Here is a 24,482-nt window from a genome sequence, read left to right as displayed (position 1 = left end):
CATATTGAGGGTTGAGCATTGTGAGAATTCGAGAAGAATTCTGAGAAAAAGACGGGATTTGGGGAGAATGAGAGAAAGGAAGAGAAGAGAAAGAGAGATAAATTGAGAATAAGGGAATTGGAGGGAAATCTGTTATTTCAAAAACTGTTGTCTCCTTCTACAACAACCTTCTTTTAAAGCACCTCCTTCAGTTAGGAGGGCTAACTATCAGCCAAAGTTAGTTAGGCTTGTTGTAACTACCTAAACATTAGATTGCTACAACAGTTACAGTAGTTTCCCCAATTACAATTCAACCCTTGGGTCGTAACACCGACCTCTATTTCCACTATGGAGATAAATACTCCCCGAGGCACCAACGTAGGGGACAACTACTACCATTGGAAGGGGAGGAAGAAGTAGAGACAGAGGAAGAGGAGGATACCAATTATGTGGAAACTGAAAGGAAGGAGAAGGTGGAGATATCAGTGCGCGCATTAAGGGGGCTAACCAACAATAAAATCATCAAGGTGGAGGGCAGAGCCCAAGACAACAAGCTGATGATATTAATGGATAGCAGGAGTACCTACAGCTTCTTAGATAAGGGTACTACAAAGAAACTTAAGTGTAACCTTACAAGTACACAACCCCTTTCAGTGACAGTGGCCAATGGCTAAAAAGGGAATTGTAAGTCAGCTTGTGTGGGGTTCTATTGGCAAATCCACAAGGAGGAGTTTGAAGCAGATCTACGATTGCTAAAGCTTGGGGGCTGTGACAATGTAATTGGAGTTGATTGGATGAAGAATATGAGCCCAATTTGTTTCAATTTCAATAAGATGGAGGTAACATTTGAAAAGAAGGGCAAGAGAATGACATTACCAGGCAATGCAAAGACAGGGTTGTGTAAGATGATAACCAAAAAGAAGTTGCAAAAGATTTCTAGAAGCAAATTATCGCAAGTAGCACAACTATTCTCAATCCTTGCGATGGAACAAATTGAGGAGGAACTGGAATTGGTAGGAGAATTGATGCTAACCACTAATGACCAGCCCCAAACTCCATGGAAGGTACAAGAACTCGATTATCTTGATTCACTTCTAGTTGAATTTCAAGACTTGTTTGTGGAACCCAATGCTCTAAGAGACCACTAGACCACACAATTAACCTCAAACCTAACACTAAACCCATAAACATATGATCCTACCGTTATCCTCCCAAACAGAAGGTTGAGATAGAAAAGATGATCAAGGACGTGCTACAAAGGTCCATCATCAAGCCCAGCCTTAGTCCATACACCTCTCCAGTACTCATTGTTAATCGTGTCTCGCACATGTTATCCTCAATAGGAACCACTCCAATCTTGTTATAAATGACCTTGTTTTCAATTCCATCATTTCCTTTATGGTCACACATTCATTAGATATCTTTACTTGTCAAATGAATAGAAAAGAAAACAAGCTCATGTATTACTTATACAGAGATGAGATGCATTTTAAGTTTTAAAGTAAAAGAATTGGAATGTGACATATTTAGTACTTTGATACATATGTATATAAATATGCTTACCTATTGCAATGTCCTTGATTCCATGCAATGTGATAATAACATCCCTTTCTTTATCCATGGCTTTTAGATCATAAGTGATTTTTGCTACTCTCTACCATTCTTCGAATTCTCAATTACATGTTTTAATGTGCTCCAAGCACCAAATTTGTATTTTTTTTCCAGGAAACTCGCTCCCCAGACTTTTCATCTTCATTTGAGCATTTGACAACTTAGAACTTTATCTTCAAAGACCAGTGGGTTGTTGGCCAACTTTATTCTTTTTTGCGGCAATCACTTGACCAAATCTAGAATATTGTTCTTTGTGATGACTTGAAAAGATGTCAGGAGGCAAAATTGCTGTGCTACCTATGTATTACTCTGCTATTTAATAATCTTTTTTTGTTTGTCATTATGCAAATGCTCAACATTTCTTAAAACTTGAATCTACATGACCCTTGAAAATGTTCCATACCAACTTAATTGCAGTTAAACTTGTTGAGGAGCATGCAGTTCCTAAAGATTTCATGGAACAGGATGCTATATATAAACAAAAGAAAAGAAAGAAAAATCTATTACTGTCAAGTGCCATTTACATGTGAAAACCACCCTGTGCCTAAAGGAAGCAAAGAGAAATGTAATTTAACTAGATGATTTGATACATAAAAAATAGGCAATTTTGCATTTAAAATTTAATGCCAGGTTGTGTCATTTCCACAGAGATATGTGCACATAAATAATGATGTGGTTACCTTGTAAATGTGATAAGTCCTTCACTGAGACCTATGACAGAAAGTTGTGTTGAGAAGGACAAATCAGCAGGAAAGAAGAACAAAATTTTGTCCAGCTCCTGTCCCTCGTGTTGCCCTCTTCTCAAATCAAATATGCATAACTTTATTGCTTCACTGACACTTGCAACAGATGATAGACCCATTGCAGTTCCCAATTACAAACCTTGATGACAAAAACAAGATGAAAAATCAGAGGAACAGATACTTGTAAATGCCACATATCAGATGAAATCCAGAATGGAATAAAAACTCAGATTGCAAATCATATAATATAACATCAAAATTAAAAACTATTAAAGGTCTTATCTAACAAGAGTCATTTAGGTGGATGGTGGAAATTGTGGCTGCTCTATTGAGCATGGTCTTCCTAATTTACAGGAAAGTCAGAAGTCAGAAGATTCTCAGTAATCAGCAGCTTGGAAGATTAGAAACTATGACATTCAAATCTCCAGTTATACCCTAATTTTCTTAGAGAAACAGTGTGCATTCAAGAGTCCCCTCCCTGTGGCATTGTTTGGGCCAAAGATGATGTCTGATGGATCCTGGTAATTAGTAAATTAATTAATAGGAACCAATTAATTTTTAATTGTTTTTGCACTAAAACAAGATACTAATCGAGTGAACCATCTTTAGGTTTGTAGAGGAATAAAATAATCTGTATATTTCTCTAAAATGTATAGACAAGGTATATATACAAGAGTATACTAAGGACCCTAATTACAATAATACCCTTTCAATGTACTTCGCATTTCAACACTTCCCCTCAAGCTAGAGCATATATATTAAGCATGCTCAACTTGGTACAAATGTGTCACTCACACAAGGACTTCTAAGTGATTTAGTGAGTAAATAAGCCAATTGATTATTGGAGCCCACAAATGTTGTAAAAACATCCCCATAAGCACCTTCTCTCTGATAAACTGGCAATCAATCTCAATGTGATTAGTTCCCCTGTGGAATACAAGATTAGAAGCAATGTGCATGGTAGCCTAATTGTCACACTTCAATTGCATAGACTTGACCTTAATGATTCTTAACTCCTAAATTAATTGTCTCAACCATAGTAACTCACAAGTCATTAGTGTCATTGCCCTATATTCAACTTTTGCACTAGACCTAACAACAACACTTTGTTTCTTAATCTTCTAAGAGACTAAATTGCTAGCACAACCTCATATTGAGGGCAGGGAAATTTTGGGAATTCGAGCGGAATTCCGAGAATGAAGATATGAATTTAGGAGGAAGCAAATAGAATGAGGAAAGGGAGAAAGAGAGAACGAGAGAGAATGAGAGAAAGTTCAGAGAGGATTGAAAGAGACGAACTTTCTTATTATTCTCGATACCCCTTTCTTCCCATATCTGCAAGTCTCTCAGAGAGCCTCCAACAACATTACAACAACTTCTATCAGCATAACAACAAAGGAAGTAGGTTGTTGTACAGTTAGCTAACCCCCTAACCATTTAACCCCCAACGACATCTATATATCCCACCCAATCAACATCTATATATCCCACAATTTGGTTGTTTCCATGATCTTCATACATCACACTGCGACTAGGGCACCTTTAATATATTGAAGAACATGAATCACTGCATCCCAAGTATTTGTATTCTTCCTACATCAAATTCAATATTTAGGCCAGCAAGAAATTCATAAATCCTTCCCTTTTCAACAAACCTTTTTAGTTGGGCTACATCCTCACTGAGTGTCATCTTGATGCACTAATAGTGATCTATTTCCTGCCATAAAGTTTGCAATAGATTGGAATATTCAGTGATAGATCTACTTCCTTGCTTTGATACTGAGATCTTTTTTTAAATGTCATAGATCTAGGCTACATCTGTCACTTTAGAATAAGTTTACTTGGTTGCATCCCAAATTTCTTTAGTTGTAGTTAAGAACATAAAAGTATCACTCATTTCAAGAAGCAATGAGTTCCATAACCAAGACATTACGATAGAATCTTATTCATCCCAGGCTTCAAACATAGAGCCTCCTTATTCAAGTCCAAGACAGAGTAGGTGGCTCAACTTGCCTCTCCCTTTTAGAAATGTACGAACCAATTGAGACCATTTTAAATAGTTCTTACCATTTAGCCTATAGGCTTCTTGAATGGTCTGCAATTCTCCAGTTGAGGGGCTATTCTTGTTCTCCCCGCTAACCGTTGCTAGAACCAGTGCTTCAAATGCACCACTTGATTCGATTGAAGTAGACATAGCTTCCAGGGAAATTGTGCTTGATTTCTTGGGTCACAAGAGGGGTCACGAGATTGCTAGGCTTAAGGTCGTGGAACAAGGTGTTGGCTTCTCCAAAATAGGATGTTTATGGCTCTGATACCATGTTAGGATTTAGCAAGGAAAAATCTTCTTATTTTCAGTACACTATCTCAGTATATATACAGTTTAGGAGAAGCACTACTACACTACCCCACTTCCTTAAAATAAGGAAGCACTTAGCTGACCACCTAATCTGAAACAAACCACAAACTAAGTACATAACTTAGCCCACTACTAAATAAATACAACTGAAAAACACATCAACAATTACATGGAAAAACAATAATTCACGCACCAGATAATTCTAAGAAAATTATCTGTTATTCCAGACACTCTCCCAGTAGGAAGAAAATATTTCATGTATTTAGAACAATTTGCATATTATTAAAGAAATCACATGCAAAGATCATGTATGCATGAAGTAGTATATACGTGAAAGAACGTAAGTTAAACATAACATAATCTTTCTACTCGCCTGGAAAGGAGTAACTCAAGTCAGCCTGGGGAAGAGGTTGAGTAAAATCCTAGAAATCCAGCCCTACACAAACAGAATAACAATCAATATTAATGGGTTAATAAACTTGGGGTCTGGGCCCCCAACTGCTACCACAATTGGGCCAGACCCAGCCCAACACGTTGGGCTGGTCAACGAACCAGCTGGGCCCCGCCAAACTGGGCCAACCCCAAAAAATAGCCTAAACCGCCATAACCGCCGCCACCAGCGGCCGCGGGCGACGACCGCCGCCGGCTGGTGATTTCCCTAATCAAATCCTACCGTTTGCAATACCAAGCTAAGGGAGTTAATATATCCAAAAATGGGGTAGATCTAACGGTTGTATTTTTGTAGATCTAATTTTTAATTTTCCGCCACATTCGAAAACGCACTGCCAGTCGCCGCCGGACACCGCGGACGGCGTTTTCCCGGCGATCCGAGGCAACCCCTCGACACCCTTACCCCCATCGACCAACATACCCAAAAATCAACAAGATCCAACAGCCGGATCTTCGTAGATCTAAGTTTTAATTTCTCCCCCAACACCCAAATCGCGCGCATAAATGTATATATCATGCATCTATACTGAAAATATTGCCGACGAAACTAAAAGACTTACCTACTTCTAGATCGGGGCACTTTAACGGTGAAAATGGGTCGGATCGAAGATCGAACGGTTGGATTTTGGGTGTATTTGAGAGAAATTTGAAGAGAGAAAGGAAGAGAGCAGACGTGGTGGGGAGGGCTTTCGTCTCCGACCAATCCCCCCCCCCCCCCCCCAAACCTCTATTATCCCGACCCGTTTTCAAACAGGCCGCCCCCTTTCTTGGTGGGCTGATCCGACCGGATCCGCCTGCCTTTTTTTCTTTTAATATATAATAATACACACACACATATATCAGTTTATATATTATTATTATTGTTATTATTATTTTATTTTATTCAGGTTTTTACAATATAAGTGCACATATACTTATATATTTGTATTTATGATGCAAACTTACATATATACAAGTATGAATATATAGGTATATGTATACATATATCTATGTAAATACATAGGTATATACATATTTATATATACATATATAAGTGTATACCTTTATATAAATATTTGTTTGCATATGTACCTGTATATTTATATGTATATACATGTACATATATTTATATATAAATACATATTTGTAAGCACATATATGTATTTATGATTCATACATACATATATATAAGCATATATGCACTTATGTATATACAAGTACTTGTATATATATACATACATACTTATATTTATACCAATATATAAAAATAATTTATATGTATAACTATATACGTCCATACATATACATAAATATGCAAGTATACATATGTATGTTTCATACATTTATATATATGTATGCATACCTAATTTATATGTATATAGTTATATGCAAATTTATACATACATATTCAGATGTACATACTCATGCAAAGATATTTTATACATATATATCTATAAATGTATACATATACATATATATAAACATATATACCTATATACAAATCATATATATACATACATATATATGTATTAATATATACAGATATACCTATAGAAATATATATATACATATAGGTCTATGTACATATATATACAGGGGTGGATTTACGTGTGAGCTGCCCTGGGCTGAAGCCCAGGGCAGCCCACAAGAAAAATGAATTAGGTAGGCATAAATTTGCAATTCTTTGATCCCAGCCCATCCAAGCCCCCATCTGGAAACCCTTATCTTCTCCACTTCTTCTTCATCTCCCAACCTCACTCTCGCTCTCTCTCACCATCGCCGCCTCTCGCTCTCTACCTCCTCTCTCTTTCTCGTCCGGCGTCCGCTCGCACTGGCCCTCGCTCTCTACCTCATATCTGCATCTCTCTTACTTTGCTCACATCGCGCTCGCCCTCGACCCCTCTTACTCGTGCTCGCCCTCGGCCCTTCGTTCTCTTCATCTCTCTTGCTCGCGCTCGCCTTCAGCCCCTCTCGCTCTCGCCTCTCGCTCGCCCTCGCCCTTTTCTCTTGCTCTCGCTCGACCGCTCTCGCTCTGGCCGGCCCTAGCTACTACGACACTGCCTCTCGGCTCTCGGTGTCTCGCCCCGATGCCTTCTGCTCTGTCTCTCGGCCTTGCCCTTGCTCGCTGCCTCTGCTTTATTCGATTGAGAGCTAAGTATTTTTTTTATTTTTTTTTGGCCTCTGCCTCTGCTTAAGAAGTAAAATAAATTGTTTGTGGGTTTCAACTTTGTTGTTGATTGATTCATTGAAGCTGTTGTCTTTTTTGAGCAAGTTATAAGTGATTTTTTTGCTGATTTTGTGTCTGCTTGGAGTTGGCTGTTTGACTGCTGCATTCAGTTAGGATTAGGAATACAATTGTCAATTGTTAATTTGTTAAATTGGCCTTGCATTGCCTCAAATCTTTAGTTAAATATTTTAATTGTTCAATTATTGAATTATGTTATTTTTTGTTTGTGTATCTTAGAATTTAGAATGGAACAATGAACTTCTACGAAGAAAAAAAAAACTTGTTATCTTTTTAAAATTTCAGCCCCCCAATTAAAATTCCTAGATCCGCCCCTGTATATATACATATATATGATTTGTATATAGATATATATCTTTATATATATGTATATGTATATTTATATGTTTATGCATATATATATATACAAATATATAAATATCTCTCCACGAGTATGTATATATAAATGTGTGTAACTATATACATATCAATTAGATATGTATATATATAAATGTATGAAACATACATATGTATATTTGTACATTTATGTATATGTATTAATGTATGCATATATATAAGTATAAATTGTTTTTATATATTAGTATAAATATAAATATGTATGTATGAGCATATACACACGGCCAGAATTTATGCACTTCCCCAAAATTTATCGCGTTGCAGCAGTGAAAACACTGCTATTTATAGGCGAGGGAAAGGGAGAATTCGGTAGGAGGTGAAGAGCTTGGGTTACAGAAAGCCCCCAAATGCTGGCCACGTGACAGCAAGATATGAAAGCTGGGTGGCTAGGGCAAAGCCCCAGCAGTGCCGCGTGGTGCAACAAGGCTGCGCGACTACACGCCCCCAGCGACATGGGTGCCATCTAGCACGCCCTAAAAACGACGCCATTTGGCGCCCAATTTCTCCCCTTCGCGCTACTCCCTCTCCCACTCGATCCCAGGTCACCTCGTTGGTCCCTTGTGTACGCGACTAGCTGGGTTGGCTTCCACCATTAATATTTAATGAGCCCAAATTAAATTTAAAGTGATCCTTGCCTTCTCCTCCAAATTACATTAAATACAACATTCCTTATTAATTTCCCACTCCACAACCATTTAATAAATCATAATTAAATTCTCATAACCACAACTCTTTAATAAATCACAAATAATTCATCTCAACATTGCGATTAATCAATAATCATACACAAATCTCCATAAACCCAATGATTAATTTTTTTTTTCAAAGTATAGAGTGTTACATGTATTGTCATAACATTTATTTTTTTTTTGTTAGGTTTAACGTTAACCAATAGTCGCAAAATTATTTCTCTTAAATATATGTCTAAAGCTAAAAAAATAAAATAAAAATAGAGATAATTATCATTAATTCAATGTCAAATGAGTGATATGTTTAAATATTTTAATAATAAAAAAAACTTGAATAAAACTTTAGTAAAAAAACAAGAAATTTGGAATGAGAATGTCAAGAAATTTCAAAAGAACCCATTTATACATTTCAACTCAGAGCTCTAAAATTTCATATACGACAGTCACATTGATTTATATATGTACTTGTATATATATGTATATGTTTATACATGCTTATGTGTATATATATATATATATCTATATAATAAGGCACAACTGTTTTTGAAAATGTGTTGATAGATGTCAAATGAAAGGCTGAGATCAATTTCACTATAAATGGATGGTTGTGATGAATTTTAATTTTAAGTTCCCGCCCACTCTGTCTTACCTCTCTTTCTTTTTCTTACACCCACCTGCTCACCCACTCCCTCACTCGCTGCCCCTCTCTCTCCCTTTCTCTTTCTCTCTGGCCGACCTTCTCTCTCTCTTTCTCTCTCTCTATCTACAGAGAGCAAGCAATGAAGGCCGAACGGTGGCCTACCATGGGCTGGCCAGTGGGGCCGATTGCAGTAGCGACCAAGGATGGAGAGGCCAAAAGTGGCGAACGACGAGCTGGTCTCGTGGTGGAGGGCCGATGCAGCGGCGGGCGGAGGCGCGGCAGCGGCCTGAAGCCGCGATGGCGGTTGGATGCTGAGACGTTTGGCGGCCAGAGATGGCGATTGGAGGCGAGCATCGGCGCTGCAATAGTGTCCGATGGTGGCTAGGGGGCTGCAGACGGCAGCGGGAAAGGCCACGGCGATGGTCGGCGAGGGCCTAGGCCGGTGGCTGGAGGCAACTGGCGCGGGTGGTTCGGCAGTGAGTGAAGGAGAAACGGTCGTCAAGCATCTGGAACCGAGAATGAAGCGGTCGTCGAAGAAGAAGAGAGGGTTTCTGCGTTTTTTAAAGAGGTAATTGAAGGCGTATTTTGTTCTTTATCGATCGATTGAGAGAAACAGAGAGGGATATGTAGAACAGTCGAAATCTTTATCGATTGCAGGCAAATCAATGGCCATTTTGCATTGTTGGGGAATGAAAGGGATGAGAGAGGGATCATAATAGTTGATCTTAGACAGTGCGGCCTTGCCGTAGTTGCAGACTGCCACTCTGTCGTTGTGTGATTTGGCCAACTTGCTTATCTTCTTAACACCTGCACAACAAGCATCCGATGGTCGTGCCCCGGAGTCGTCTCCTTTCACGAATGAGGCACGGCGCCAGTGCGATGCTCACTGTTCTGCACGAAGGTGCAGTAGCCATGACTGGCCGAGAAGCCACCAACAGCAAACCCACAAACACTCGGTAAACTCTATTTAATTTTCCAGTTCTACCACTACCATTATGCCCAAAGGAAAATAAAAAACTGCATAAGAGAATGACAGAAGCTCGAGTGACAGAAAGAAAATAAAAGAAAAATAAGAAAAAATAAAAAATATATAAGTCAATTAAATCTGTATGTTATTTCTTCAAAATCCATCTCGGATTCTTAGTTTTTCACTGTTTAGTCATCTTCAACCCAACCACCTTTAAAGGCAACACAAATCTCTCTCTTTCTCTCTCTATATATATATACAGCCCATAGGGAGATTTAACCTCAATTTTCACATTTATTTATACAGTACCAAAAATGCCTTTTTTTTACCCACATAGATGATCGAACCGTGAAATTTAATTTAACCTCGATTTCTCCTTTGATGGGTTCCTTTTTTCATTTTACTTTTTTGGGTTTCCACTTCCTGAGTGCTACTTTTACTATAATTATTTGTGTCCTCTTCATCTTCATTTATGGGTTTTTGTCTTACTGTGTGTGTATGTATATATCACTGTGTGTGTATATATTGGTTTGTCTCACTACTTGTGTATGTATATATCAGTGTGTGTGTGTGTATGCTTGAAGCTCACCGTGTGTGTATGTATATATCAGTGTGTTTGTGTGTGTGTGTATGTATACATCAGTGTGTATGCTTGAAGCTCACTGTGTGTGTATGTATTTATCACTATGTGTGTGTGTGCCTGGAGCTCAGTGTGTGTGTATTACTCACTGTGTGTGCAATATATAATTCAATTTCATTCAACATTATGTATGGATTATTTTTGTTTATATTTCTGCAGTCACTCATATTTGAATTGATTCAAGAATATTTCAAGGATTCATTAAATTAATATATATGTATATATTATATATTAAGATTGATATATATTTCCGTAGTCCCTGATCCAATTTGATTCACAATATATTATAAATTAAAATTAGTTAGTATATATTTCTGTAGTTCCTGAAATTTGAGAGATTAAATGTAGCACATAAATTTTTAATTAAATTCCACACATAAACTGTTAATCAAATTTGAGAGATCATATTTTTAAATACACCATAGTTCAAATTTTATAATGGAATATATAAGTAGAATGAGCATGACACTGATATACAATGAGCTATGATTTACTGATATACAATATGCTAATTTTTTTTATGTTTAATTTACAATTTTAATGTTGAATTTTGTTTTTCACCTTTATTTCATGTAATATAGCTTTAGTTTTAATTAATTTTAATTAAATTTATATGTTGATACTCTTAATTCTAAACAACTAAAAATAGTCTCTTTTATCAAACTGTTGATCTATCGAATAAGTTTGCCAAAGATAGAGGTGTTTTCACCATTGTGTTGTCTGAAGGTTCTTTAATCAAGTCGCTATGGTGATGAATCTAATTTTTATCTCTTTTTGATCAAATTTTCTGTTTCTTTTTTTTTTTTTTCCTGTTTGGTTCTTGAGAAAAAATAGTAATTTAGGATATGTATGTATAAATTGAGGGTCTAACCTATGACTTCATGTTACTATCTGATGCTTGCCGTGTTGAGATTATTATTAGAGAAATTGAGGGTAAATTGAGACGTGAAGTGGAGGCACACCCAAAGAGGGTGCAACCACTTAAGCATGTTTCATTCTATTCATGTATAATATTTGTAATAATGTTGTGTGATGTGTTCCAATACGTGTGTTTATGTTCATATATACATTTGATCTACTTAAAGGCTCAAAGTGTGAGGATCAAGAGAATGGTATGTGGATTGTAAATTTGTGATATAATTAATCTTTAAATGAAGTTTATTATGAATGATTGAACTTACATTTGTGTTTGTTCATGGGTTAAGATTAGGGGTGCTCATAAATCAAGGTGCCTGAGAGCCAAACAAAACCAATGTGATTGGGTCAGTTTGGTTCAAATTTTTTTTTTTCATTTTGGGTTAATTTTATTTTGCTCATTTTTCTTTTTGTCATTTGGACTCAATTGACATCGAGTCGGGTCCAATTAGACCATTGAGTTTGTGGGCCCAAGTAATATAAAGCCCCCTTTGCTTAAAATTATCTTTCTTTTTTATTAGATCCATTGTTCAATAGCTGATTTTTTTTACCAAGTCACTTTAAGGATCGAGGGTTAACTATCTAATGCTTGCCGTGATGCTTCTTTCTTAGAATTGTAATATTAACATATTATACAGATTAGTATTGACTATCCACGATATGGAGCATTACGAGGAGTGTATGTATGTTTTTGTTTTTTTTTTTTTTGTACAAATTACTGTATTTTTTTCTTTTGCTAATTTCTATCTCATGTAACCAATGGTTAACTATATTGTCTGTTTTACAAGCTTAATGGTAATTTCTATTTATGATCGAAGACACATATGCAAACATATACATATTCTCACACACTATTAATATTATTTACACCGTGCCTTTAGGCACGGGTATACGCTAGTATATATATATGAGACATCAACCCTTACTGATGGCGTAGGCCATTAGGCCCGAAGTAGGGTCCAAAATTAGTAATTAATTAATTATTTTTGTATGTGTTGAGATGTAAAATTAATAATTTTATTTTATGATGGTTTTATTTGAATTTATACTTTATTTATTTTGTTATTTTATTTGAACAAAAATGACTAGTAACTCTCAAAGTCTATAAACTAGTTTCTAATATTAGATAATATATAATGAAATGTCATTTAGATGAGGAAACCCTTAGGTTCCGTTTTCTTTGTTTTTAAATTTTTAGTTTTGAGTTTTGAATTCATTTTTAATTTTCTATTTTGGTAGTCAATTTTTAAAAAATTGAAAATGTGTTCTTTTTGTCATTTTGAAAAACTATTTTTCAAAACAGAAAATTAGAAAACGCGTTCTCTTTGAAAATTTGAAAATATTTTTTAATAATATTTTATTCAATAAATTTGATTATTAAGTAAACTATAAATATTTAATATTAATATATTATTAAAAAAATATATACATTCTAAAGTTAATGAATTTTATAATATTTTTTCCCATTACAATAATAAAATATGAATAAATAAATATGTTTTGAGTTTGTTTTGGATGAAAACACTCAAAACAACTTTTTGTTGTTTTGAGTTTTTTTTACAATTTTGTTTTTGTTTTCAAAAATACATTTTTAAAAACAGTAAATAGAACGCGTATTCATTATTTTAAAAAATTAAAAATTAAAAATGATTTAAAAACAATAAAGAGAATGCAACCTTAATTTCTTAAGTATGTGAATTATTTTTTAATATTAGGCAATGAATAATATGGGATAAACTAGTAATGCAATGAAAAAATAATAAATGGTATTATTTTATGAGAATAATTTAATAAAATGATTATTTGGACAACGATTTTTTATCTTGAGAATCTGCACTAATATGGGTATTCAAGAAAAAAACAAAAATAAATCATTTAATTTGTTATTTACAATTTTTCATATTTTTTGCTTATTTAATTTTAACGTTTTCATATATTTTTCTCTTGTTTATATTGTCAATTGAAAAATGTTTACTTTCTAAACTATAATATAACAAATAAAATTTTAATATTTTTTAGAAATTCACTAAACTAATTATTGCCTAAGGCCTCACTGATCCTTGAGTCGGTCTTGTGTGGGACATAACTATTGTCGACGTTTGATTTCGGCCGACCGTGATTCGTTTTGGGCTGCGGTGAGTCAATCAAAAAATACCGAGAAGGAAGGAAGAAAACCCCTCCCCCCAAAGTTCCAAGCGTGTACACCATAATCTTTTACGTGGTTCGGCCAGAACGATGCCTAGTCCACGGCTGCCATCTGATTATTCTCCCAGAGTGGCGGTATCTGATTATTATTTTTCTTGTCCTCCTTGCCCCTCATGGTCTCTTTGATTCTCATTTATCTTGAGGGGCTTTTACAATCTAGATAATATATAAAAATACAGTGTTTGTATAATGGGGGACAAACAGTTCTTACCGCCTTCGCAAGACCGGGAGTGGGATCCTCATTACGAGGGGCATGGGCTGTTACAGATAAAGTGATCGGACCCTACCTCTGACTTCTCAGCAGCTTTGCCGCTCATGCGAGCTGGAGGTTTTAGGCCAGCGACCTGGATGGGCCAGCGATCTGGAGGATATTTCAGGAGCTCGTTAGTCGATTGCTCCGAGCTCGTTGGGGGATTACTGGGAGCTCGCCATATGCTCGCTTTACGAGTTCCGGATCTTTGGTGGAGGCTGGACCTTCCTTGACGAGGTCGTCCGGGCCTTCTTGGCCTTGGGTGATTGGGCCGGTCTATCGGACCGAGTCTGGCCCATACGGGGTGATGCGGGAAATACATATAACAACTATGATTATTCAAATATTGAGAAAAAAATCAATAGATAAATCTATCATTACGAGACAAGTTGTTAGAAGTAAACAAATAATTGTACAAAAGATGTAGTAAAAAATCAAATAAACAAGGTAAAAGCCCTAAAATTTGATATGAGATATAATTGTCTTATAAGAAATATGGCCACATATATAATCTATGTAATTGACCCATCTTATTAGGATAATGGGATTAAGGCATGGGATAATTGTTATTGTACATCCTTTAAAAAACTTTAGCATGCCATAATATATAATTTACAAAATATATGAATATGTACATAAATGATTGAAAAGTTAAAATTCATCTAGTTGACTCACTTAGTGCAATTAAGACTTGTGGTTATTATTGTATATGATTCTTAAACCTTTTATAAAAAGTTTTAGCGATTCAAAATTCGTAAAACTAAAAGGCTAGGGAAGTTTAATAATATAAATTTATTTAGTTTTTTAATTTGTTTTTAATTCCTTTTAACTTGTTATGTTTGTCTAAGTTAGTTTAATAGATGTATTTAAAAGTTTTTATGTTTGTTTAAATTGTTAAAATGATTAAGATACAATTTGTATAAAGATAAGATTTAAATGTTTTTCAAATTCAGATATGAAATGATCAAGATAATACTGAAAAACATTTCAATATTTTTATAAAACTATTTGTTAAATGTTTTGAAAAATATTGAATGACACATTTTAATTTTTCTTATTGTAAAGTTCAATATAACTTATTCAAATGATGAACATAAATAAATTTATTTGAATAATTCAAAATAAGAAGTTATGTGATTTATATTTAGATAAATTTAATAAATAAAATGAAAAATATTTTTATTTAAGATATTTTTATATTTTATTTTTTTTATTCTATATTTTAGTTATCATAGTCAAGGAAATTAAACTATTATTAAAAATAGAGGGCACATTTGGCATTTGCACAAGTGTCCTACAAGCACTTGTAATATTTCGAATAGCACCATTGACGAGCGACGACCTGTGTTGTTGTGGCGACGACCAACACTAGTGTTCCTTCTTCTTTATAGCAATTGTGAACGTCAACGGACACCTTGTAGAGCAGCGGGTCTGGTCCCTCAAAACAACTTCCTGCAATAAAGCAATGTGTATACAGTGTATAGTTGCAGCTAGATGGATGGATCTGCAGTGCACTTTCAAACTATTCCCATTTATGTTCTGTTTCTTTGATATATATAATTAGTTTATTACAATAAACATTATGAAGTTGTAGCTATACATATGCTGCAAACCGCATTAATACTGCAAATTTCGTTAATTACACTTTGTAAGAATTATCTAATAGCTCACATAATAATTAATGTGTATATTTCAATAGATATTATAGTATTTATCTGACGAGATAATCAAGTTTATTATCAGATATAATTGTATTAATCTAGTAAGATAAATATAAGAATTTAATAAGACGATGGTTAATTCTAATTTTATTTGATTTAGAAGATGATGATGATGACTCTTAAGAATCTTAATGAGATATTAATTCTACTATTATAAACAAGGGGCTTGGTCCTCTCCTTACCTAACACAATCAAAAATAATTACAATTATATTATTCCATCATTACGTTGAGATCAAGGGAGAGAAACCAGATTTCGATATTTCGTCTTCAGCTAGTATTTCTTATTACGGTATTTTTTCTTATGGATTTAGGTACGCATTTAATTACAGTATTATGTGATTTATATGAATTTTACAATTATATACATAATGATTAATTATATATTATGTATCTCATACAATATTGATGTAACTTACACACTTTACTTATTGTATTTATCTTAATGTTGGTTTATTCTATTTATCTTAGTCCAGCTCCCCAGTGCTTCTTTCAAGGAAGGAGATCATCTCCAACAATGTTGAATGAATGATAAGAATCAAGGTCTGGCCTAAATTGAAACAAAAGACTTAACACTCACCGTATGCATTTTCTTCAAACCAACAAAAAAGATGATTCATTCATTGATATTTTTATTTTTATTTTGAAAACTTTATGCAATGTAATGTACGAGAGATTATAATTAATACATTTAATCACCTAGTTAGGCAATCTTCAAGACAGGAATTCAGCTTAAAGCAATCCCATTTTTCTCCAAGAATCTGTATTTTTTAACACAGGAGTGCACATATATTTGAGTATATAACTTAGCAAATATCATGTCTTACTACAAAAATGTGCCACAATTTGAAGACAAAATCACAACTCAAAGCACACATAATGTAGATACATGATACCACATAGATTTACATCAAAACAATAACCACATGAGTAGGGTAAATCCAAAAATTTATGTAGGGGTGACTGTATTTTTTTTTTAATATGTAAAACTGTACATCACAGATTTTGGCATGAGCTGTAATTTTTTTTAAATTAATTTATTATTAAAAATTATTTTTTTACATTTAAAGAATTAAATTTTAATATAAAAAATAATTTTAATAGTGAGCTTTAGCCTAGAACAGCTCATGTGTAAATTCCCCCGAGATTCATAATATAACATAATTTTTACAAATAATATGATTACACAATACAATTAATTCATCGAAATTTTTATTTTTGGCTTAACTTTAAAATTTTTATCAAACTACAATAAAGTCAATCTATGCATTCACTAAGATTTTAATGACTCATATAAAACACGAAGATTCAATTCGCTAAATACTTAAAAACAAATGTGTAATTCATTAGAAACAAATTTGTGTATATTTAAGCCCACTAATCAGTTTGATATTCAATATTTTAAAAAAGTCATAAATTTGTGAAAAATTCTTTAAAAAACATCATGTCACCCAATTTCAGCATTCCCGTTGCGAATATAGATTGACAGCGGTCAAATGAAACAAATATTTTTTTGTGCAGAGAAGTAACTCTCAGTCAGAGAAGAAAAAGAAAAAAAAAATGCCAAAAGGAAGGTTCTCGACCGTTCGTGGTGTCACGCGTCGTGCGACGGATTGAGACAGAGCATCACAGCGGGTGACATTATTTTATTCGTAGGAGGTTCCTTTCTTTTACTTCTATGGGAAGTGCACTCGTCTTGGAGCTCCGCTGGATAGTCCCATGGCGGTGCGGCTTTTGCTCGTAGTAGTAAAGCTAACAATTTCTTCTTAAAATACAAACACAAATAAGGCCATCCAATACACATAATTGGAAATTACTGGGAGCAAAAGCTGGGAAGTGGTGAAAAGAAGAAAAGGAAAAGCAGAAAAGAGAAAAGGAATCCGTTCCAGTTCCATCAGAGAGAGAGAGAGAGAGAGATTCTCAAATCTGATACTCATACTGTAAAATAGATGTCAAGGCATTCGAAGATGTATTCAAGGCGATCAAATGACTGAAGAAGTTATTTGGGTGAGTGCGTAGGTTATCGGCTCTTTCAACTCTTCCGGCCGCCGGTACGCAATTGATCTCTTGCTTTTTTTTTGGTTTCATCTTCATCTCATTCAGACGGTAGGTTTTTCTTATGTTCTATTAGCCACTGATAAGTTTGCTGTTCGCGTGGATTTCCTCTAGTTTATTGTATCTTCAATCCGTACCTCTCATTTCAGATCGCGTCATACTTTTTATTTCTTTGCCTTTTTCTTTTGGTGGTTTGAGATAGCAAAGTGGTTGTCCTGGTTAAGCTATTTGATTCATCCAAATCTTATTGGGAATTTGATCTGCTCTTAGGGTAATGATCCATTTGAGTTGATGGAAATTTAGATAATGAAAAAACAAGGACAGATCAGAAAGAAATTACCAACTTCCAGAATAAAGGAAAAAAAGGCGCTCAAGCAGGCATATTCACGTTGTTGCTTACTTGGTTCCAGCCTTTTATTAATTTGAACAAAATCCAAGGAATAGCAGCGTGATAATGAATTGTATGAATTATTTTCCACATTTCTTCACCACATATGAATGGAGGTGACATTTCATCTGCTGGGAAAATTAAGTTAAGAAATTTGGGATCGGTTGGTTTGAAAATTACAAGGCTAGTTGAACTTTGCTCTTAATCTTATTACTGATTATAGTTCAGGATAAGTTAAAACAGTTACTCAACTGAGCTCAAAATTATGAGGTCCTGCCGATGAGGAAGGTTGTGCTTCCGCTAATAGCTTATGAGTACAACATAGATGGGTGCTTTTCCTTGACAGTGGTTTTGTTTTGCTTGATCCCAATTTTCAAGATCATCAAATTCCTGCTTGTATGTTAAGAAGGATCACTTCACAACCCTCCATAAAAAAATTCGCAAGTAAAACTTTCCTAAACTATTTCCCATAATAACCCTCTCCCACAAAGTCCCATGCTGTCACAGACGTCATAGGCCATTACACTGGCTATAGGAGCCTGGGGATAACAGCTGGCTGGGCTAGTGGTTCCAGAGGAGAACTGCTGTTCCAACAATGGTGCCCATTGTTAGGAACAGGAATGGGAACTGCTGATGGGAGTAGTTTCCAAATGTAAAATTGGAATACATTTTTCCTATTTCTCTAAACATTAGTGAAGTTGATCTCCTTGATTTCTGAGCGGCTCATTGTTTTTCAAAGTGTCTGGTAGTAAAAGAAGTAAAATGAAATGGGCCAAAGGGCATGTTTTGATATGTGTAATACAAACCATTCATGTCACAATTTAGACTAGATTTTGGATACCGTCTATAGTGAAAGGAAGAGGCTCGAAAAACCAACACTTGGTGGATCAATACAAGGGACACCGATTTTTAGAACTTTTCAAAAACCAAAGCAAACAGAAGAAGCAAAACAGCCCTTGCAAGACTCGGTATAATTCATCCATACGCTCAAAACTAAAACCAACCATAGGGGGATTCAGAAATACCTCTTAGGAAGAGTTTGCAATTGCCGGTTGTCCACAAAGCCAACTCCAAGCCGCTCCCACGAACCCTCAAGTCGGGTGACTAGCCCGCCTCCTCAAATGTGGAGGTCCTAGTTTGTCCATGCCTGAGTTGCTACCGAACCCTTCCTCGGAGCACGGCTAGCACCTTCTCGAGGAAGGTGATGCAGAGCTGGAGTAGTTCCAAGGTTTGCTCCTTGCTATCCAACAGCAACAAGATATCCAAGAGACAAGCAAGCTTCTAAGGATTGGAGCAAGAACAATCCTTCAGCTTGCATGCAACAATGGAGGAAGCAACAAGAAGGAAGAAGAAAGAAGCAACTGAGAGAGCTCTGAAGTTTCTCTCTTCTTCTCCAAGCTTCCAAATGCGCTAGTGGAGCCTCCATTTCCTCCAACAACCACAAGATATAGCACTTCATAGGAGGCTGTGCCTGGCACTAACGGTCGACAGCTTTGATAGAAGCGGTCAACCGCTCCAAGCGGTTGATAGCTATAAGCTTTCCGGTCAATCAGTTATGTTAGTAGCCATTATGAAATATTGCACTTTAGCCCCGCTATTAACACTTAATAGCCTTTCCACTAACACTTAGTGGAACCAAAGCCTGTTAACTCTTAACAATGTGCCCCGCTAAATCTTAGCAATCTCCCATACATCTGGATCAGTTTGGTTAACACTTAATCGCAACTGGCATCATTAACTCTTTAATGAAGAGGAACACACTTACAGTAATGAATTAATAATTGGACACATCACTTGGTTTGCGTGTGGCTTTCTAAGTCCATGACCATGTAGCAATCAAGACACGTCAACTCCTTGACGTCGGTCGAACATTTCGACCTACTAAGAAGATCTCTCCAAATCCCCATAACATCCTGAAAGATCATGAGTATCCCTAGTCGAGACTTAAGACGATCCTAATGGCGATGAAGTCTGAGCTTCAGATGAATTTATTAAGGTTTTTCGATTACCGTGCACATCAATCCTTCCACTGATATACATCCCATCGAGTGAGTGTCATGGATTGATTAAACTCACTAGACTCGGTGACTATGCCAGATCCAGTATGGTGTGATTGAGGTAGCATCTCAGAACTTCTTCTGACATCAGAAACACCTTTCCAATCATGCTCACCCTAGCTAAGGGTTTACCAACCACAACCAACTAAGACCACATAGGATATTCACTCTTATTAGATGGAGGACAATGGTGTCATGACCCTATGGGTATGTTTGTAATTGGGGAAATTAGTGATGTATAAGTTGTTAGGAGGGCTAACAGAAAGGGGTTAAGAGGTTAGGTGCGAAAGGGAATAACTAACTTGTATAACACCTAGCATGGCTGTTAGGTTAGTTAGAGAAGATGACGTAGCTAGAGGCTCTATAATAGAGACCTTCGGCAAGATGGAAGGGCATTGAATGAATAATAAGGATCATCTCTTCCTCCCTCTCGTTCTCTCTCTCTCACTTACTCCTACATTTTGTAATTACCAAAATCGTCAGCCCTAATTCAAGGGTTTGACAAATGGATCCCATTAGTGAGCATTTACCTCTATACACCACTGCACGAAGACCACACAACCAGCACTCCCACCTCTTACTCCGGATGGTTCTGCCCAATGGTAAATCTTCGACACCAATGCACAAGACAACTTTGTCGCTTCCGGTCAAAGGACCAAATAAGCAATTGAGAACCAGCAATAGATCATTAATTCTCAAAGCCATGTGATATGTCACAGGCGTCACATTCTGTAGATGTTCAACTACACCTACCCACATGTTTACTATTCCCATCTCATGTAAGGTGGCATACGACTCATCTAAATAATGGTAGTAGCATATGTGCTGGTCTGTAATGGATAAACCATATTCCCCTTTTAATAAATCTCAGGACCAGAAATTCTTTTAAGAAATCTTGAACTAGACATCTGTGTCACATCATTCTTAACTCTTTAAGAATTAGATATCTACTAGGAAATCTCCAGATTAATTCAAAAAGGAAAAACGGAGAGTTTGAGTGAAGATATAACCTTTTATATATTAACAAGATTACATCATTAGTGCCATGCACATACATCACATGCAGTGTAAATCTAGTATCTAGGTCACTAACACTAACTTATAGTGCTTACCCCCACTGAATTTTTTACACCATCTGATCTAGTTTCATTCCTAGTGCATATTGGTCTGTTACTTGCATTCAATATCGTTAAATCTAACGAGCAATGGACACACAATTAAAAAAGTAGTTCAACGTTGCTGTAGAGGCTTGACTCCACCATGTCATGACCCTAGGATACAATAGTCATTAAGCATGCGACAATTACTGATTTGTATTTTTCTTGTATTTCTTTAGTTACATTTCTGTTTTAGATGAGAAGTTGTAATACTTTTAGTTACAAATGATAACTGAAAGCACTAATAGTAAGAGTAGCTATATAAGCTACCCGTGAGGCTCTTTTGGAGGATATTAAGTAATAATTGATTGAATGCTTCTCTCTCTTCAGTTCTCTCCCAGATTTCTCTCTCGCATCTTTGTGCTCTTCTCTCCCTTCCTCTCTGTTCTACTTCTATTCTTGCTGGCTCCTTCCAATTCCTCTCTCTCTCTCCCGAATTCTTCTCAATTTTCCATGTAAACCCTAGCCAAACCCTTGGGTCGTAACATTTGGTATCAAAGCTAACGATTCTTGGCGGTGATCCAGAAGTTTTTAGTAGTAACCAAGGCAATTTAGTGTAACTAAGCCTGGTGGAATTCCGGTGAATTGTAGGCGAAGCCGATTTCGTATTTCGATCCGACTTGAATTTTGAAGGGGAAGCAGGTGGTAGCTTCGTGGATGTGAATTTTGCTAAGTCTCGGCAATTGCATCGTTTAATCCGAAGTGGTTCGAAATTGAAAGATAGAGCAGTGTTAGGTGGTAACGACCGAGCTCAGGCAATTCTAGTTCTGATCTTGAGGGCGAAGTAGGATAGGGGAGTTTTGACAGAGACTTGAAGAAGATTGCAGCAGAGTCGGTGATTTCGGAGCCAGTGGTTGGTGATTGGGTAAGAATTGGACGCAAGCTTGGGGCGATCTTGAATCTATAGCGGTCGCAAGTAGCTGCAAGCAAGTCCGACAATTGGCAAACTCGTAGCCATTAGGTTTGGAATTTGAAGGCAAATTCTAGCTTGGTTCGACGATGATCCTCGATAGTGATAAATCTAATCTTTAACGGTGATTCTTGGTTTGACTTGAAGGCAACGAAGAGCCTGTAGATTCTCCATAGTAACTATGGCGATTAGAGCATCAAATTGACAGGCGACTCCTTCTGCTCCGGATCTCAGTGGATTTCGTTTGAGGTGGAATTGAACTTGAATTTGCAAGGCAATGCTGTGCGAAGCAAACTTTGGCCCGAAATTGAAGACGATGCTAGCCAAGAGAGTTTCGACTTCATCAAAGTAGATCATAAACGAGCTGTGATTTTCAGGCGAATTTAGCGCATTCAAGAGTTATGACATAGTTACATAGTAGAAGTAGTTCAGAAGCAAGTCATGGACACAAGATTTGAGGAAACATGCACTAGAATAAATAGACAGTTGGATGAAATTATGATTATGATGGCCAATCGATTTCAGATTGGTCTTCTAGCAAAGTTACTTTCCAAGCAGAATTTGGATTCGATTATCCAGAGAAAGAGATTAGAGCCGATGACAGGTGGAGATCTTGACGTTACTCGTCCATGGAGTCAGCTTCTAGAGATAAAGGAAAGCTTAAGATCCATAGTAGGTCCAATTCGAGCAAGCGTTGGAAGCATACCTAATGCTCACAGTTGGCAGACAACAGGTGGAGTAAAATTAAATTAGGCCGGAGGTGAGAGATGCAATGAAGAACTCAACAACCTAAAACAAAAGGGCTTAATAACAAATTATAAGGTCAGGTTTGAGGAATGGAAAACGCTGATGCTCAACTCCCATCCGACCTTGAATGAGTCTTACTTTGTGTCGAAATTCAGTAATGGTCTCAACGATATGCTGAGGCCTATGGTGGAGATGTGTTGTCCTACTATGGTGGAACAAGCAACAGATGGGACGAGGTTGCAATAATTGGCACTGGATGCCATTTGCAGAAAGCATGAGATGCTGCTGAGAAGTTAGCTTAAGAGCAACCAGTAGAGCAAAGGTATTTCTATGGCTAACTCTAGTTTACAACAAGAAGTTGATCAAGCAACTAAAGTGAATCATGCAATTCCAGATGCCAAGGAAGGAAGGGAGGGCATATACTGGAGATAGCACAGTGACACCAATGAAGGAGAAACTGGTTGAAGAAGAACTGTTGGTGAATGAAAGAAAGCAAGAAACAACTCAGGAGGAACAAAGGACACTATTGAAGCAAGATGAATGGAAGAAACGTGATAAGTCTAGGAAGATTGTGGAAGGGTTTTTTGCTATTTTGCTTGTTCAAATTCGGAGAGCGGCAACATCGAATCTGGTTTTGGCCTGCAGAGCAATTTGAATTCCTTTCTACTATTGGAGATGATATGGTGGAAGGTATGACTGGTCAATTAAAATTAATTCTGATAGCAATAGGGAATGGGTGGGTGGCTGAACTAGGTGTTGCAACAAATCATAATACTGCTGTTTTTGGAGAAAAAGAAATGGGAAGGCAAAGGAAAAGGAAACCAAGAGCTATGAATAAGAAAAGGCGAAGAAGAGACTAGATAGTGAAGATGAGAATTGGATGAAGTAATTTTTTTTGAGGGGAGGCATGTAGAATCAATGGCCAAAATCATTTCAGAACCTTGCTGTGATTTCTTGGGGACGAGAAATCTTTTAAGGAGAGGGGATTGTCATGACCTTAGGATACAATGGTCATTAAGCATGCGGCAATTACTGATTTGTATTTTTCTTGTATTTCTTTAGTTACATTTTTGTTTTAGATGAGAAATTGTAATACTTTCCGTTACAAATGATAACTAAAAGCACTAATAGTAAGAGTAGCTATATAAGCTACCCGAGAGGCCCTTTTGGAGTATATTAAGTAATAATTGATTGAATGCTTCTCTCTCTTCAGTTCTCTCCCAGATTTATCTCTCGCACCTTTGTGCTTCCTCTCTGTTCTACTTCTATTCTTGCTCTCCCTCCAATTCCTCTCTCTTTCTCTCCCGAATTCTTCTCAATTTTCCATTTAAACCCTAGCCAAACCCTAGGGTTATAACACGCCAATGTAGCAATGTAGACAAA

General features: G+C 36.2%; 2 protein-coding genes across 7 annotated transcripts in view; one reads left to right on the top strand and one right to left on the bottom strand.

The window, feature by feature from the left end:
• Positions 1-5,866, bottom strand: part of LOC127799189 (vacuolar fusion protein CCZ1 homolog B-like) — a 35,560-nt gene extending 29,694 nt beyond the window's left edge. For 2 of the 5 annotated variants that reach the window (XM_052332970.1, XM_052332973.1), the window contains exons 1-3: positions 5,700-5,866; positions 5,063-5,125; positions 2,271-2,472 (exon numbers count right to left, since the gene is read on the bottom strand). In XM_052332970.1, coding sequence (XP_052188930.1) covers positions 2,271-2,452 — 182 coding nt within the window. In that variant the 5' untranslated portion in view covers positions 2,453-2,472; positions 5,063-5,125; positions 5,700-5,866. Of the gene's footprint in view, positions 1-2,270; positions 2,473-5,062; positions 5,126-5,699 lie in introns of those variants that run through there. The other 3 variants (XM_052332971.1, XM_052332972.1, XM_052332975.1) reach the window with 3 other exon arrangements.
• Positions 5,867-17,452: 11,586 nt separating this feature from the next.
• Positions 17,453-24,482, top strand: part of LOC127799138 (TOM1-like protein 5) — a 66,447-nt gene continuing 59,417 nt past the window's right edge. The window contains exon 1 of one of the 2 annotated variants that reach the window (XM_052332887.1): positions 17,453-17,792. The gene's annotated coding sequence lies outside the window, so the exon portion shown is untranslated. Of the gene's footprint in view, positions 17,837-24,482 lie in introns of both variants that reach the window. The other variant, XM_052332886.1, reaches the window with a different exon arrangement.

Source organism: Diospyros lotus, chromosome 4 (genome assembly GCF_014633365.1).
Source record: "Diospyros lotus cultivar Yz01 chromosome 4, ASM1463336v1, whole genome shotgun sequence".
Lineage (NCBI taxonomy): Eukaryota > Viridiplantae > Streptophyta > Magnoliopsida > Ericales > Ebenaceae > Diospyros > Diospyros lotus.
This window is presented reverse-complemented; position numbering and strand designations above follow the sequence as displayed.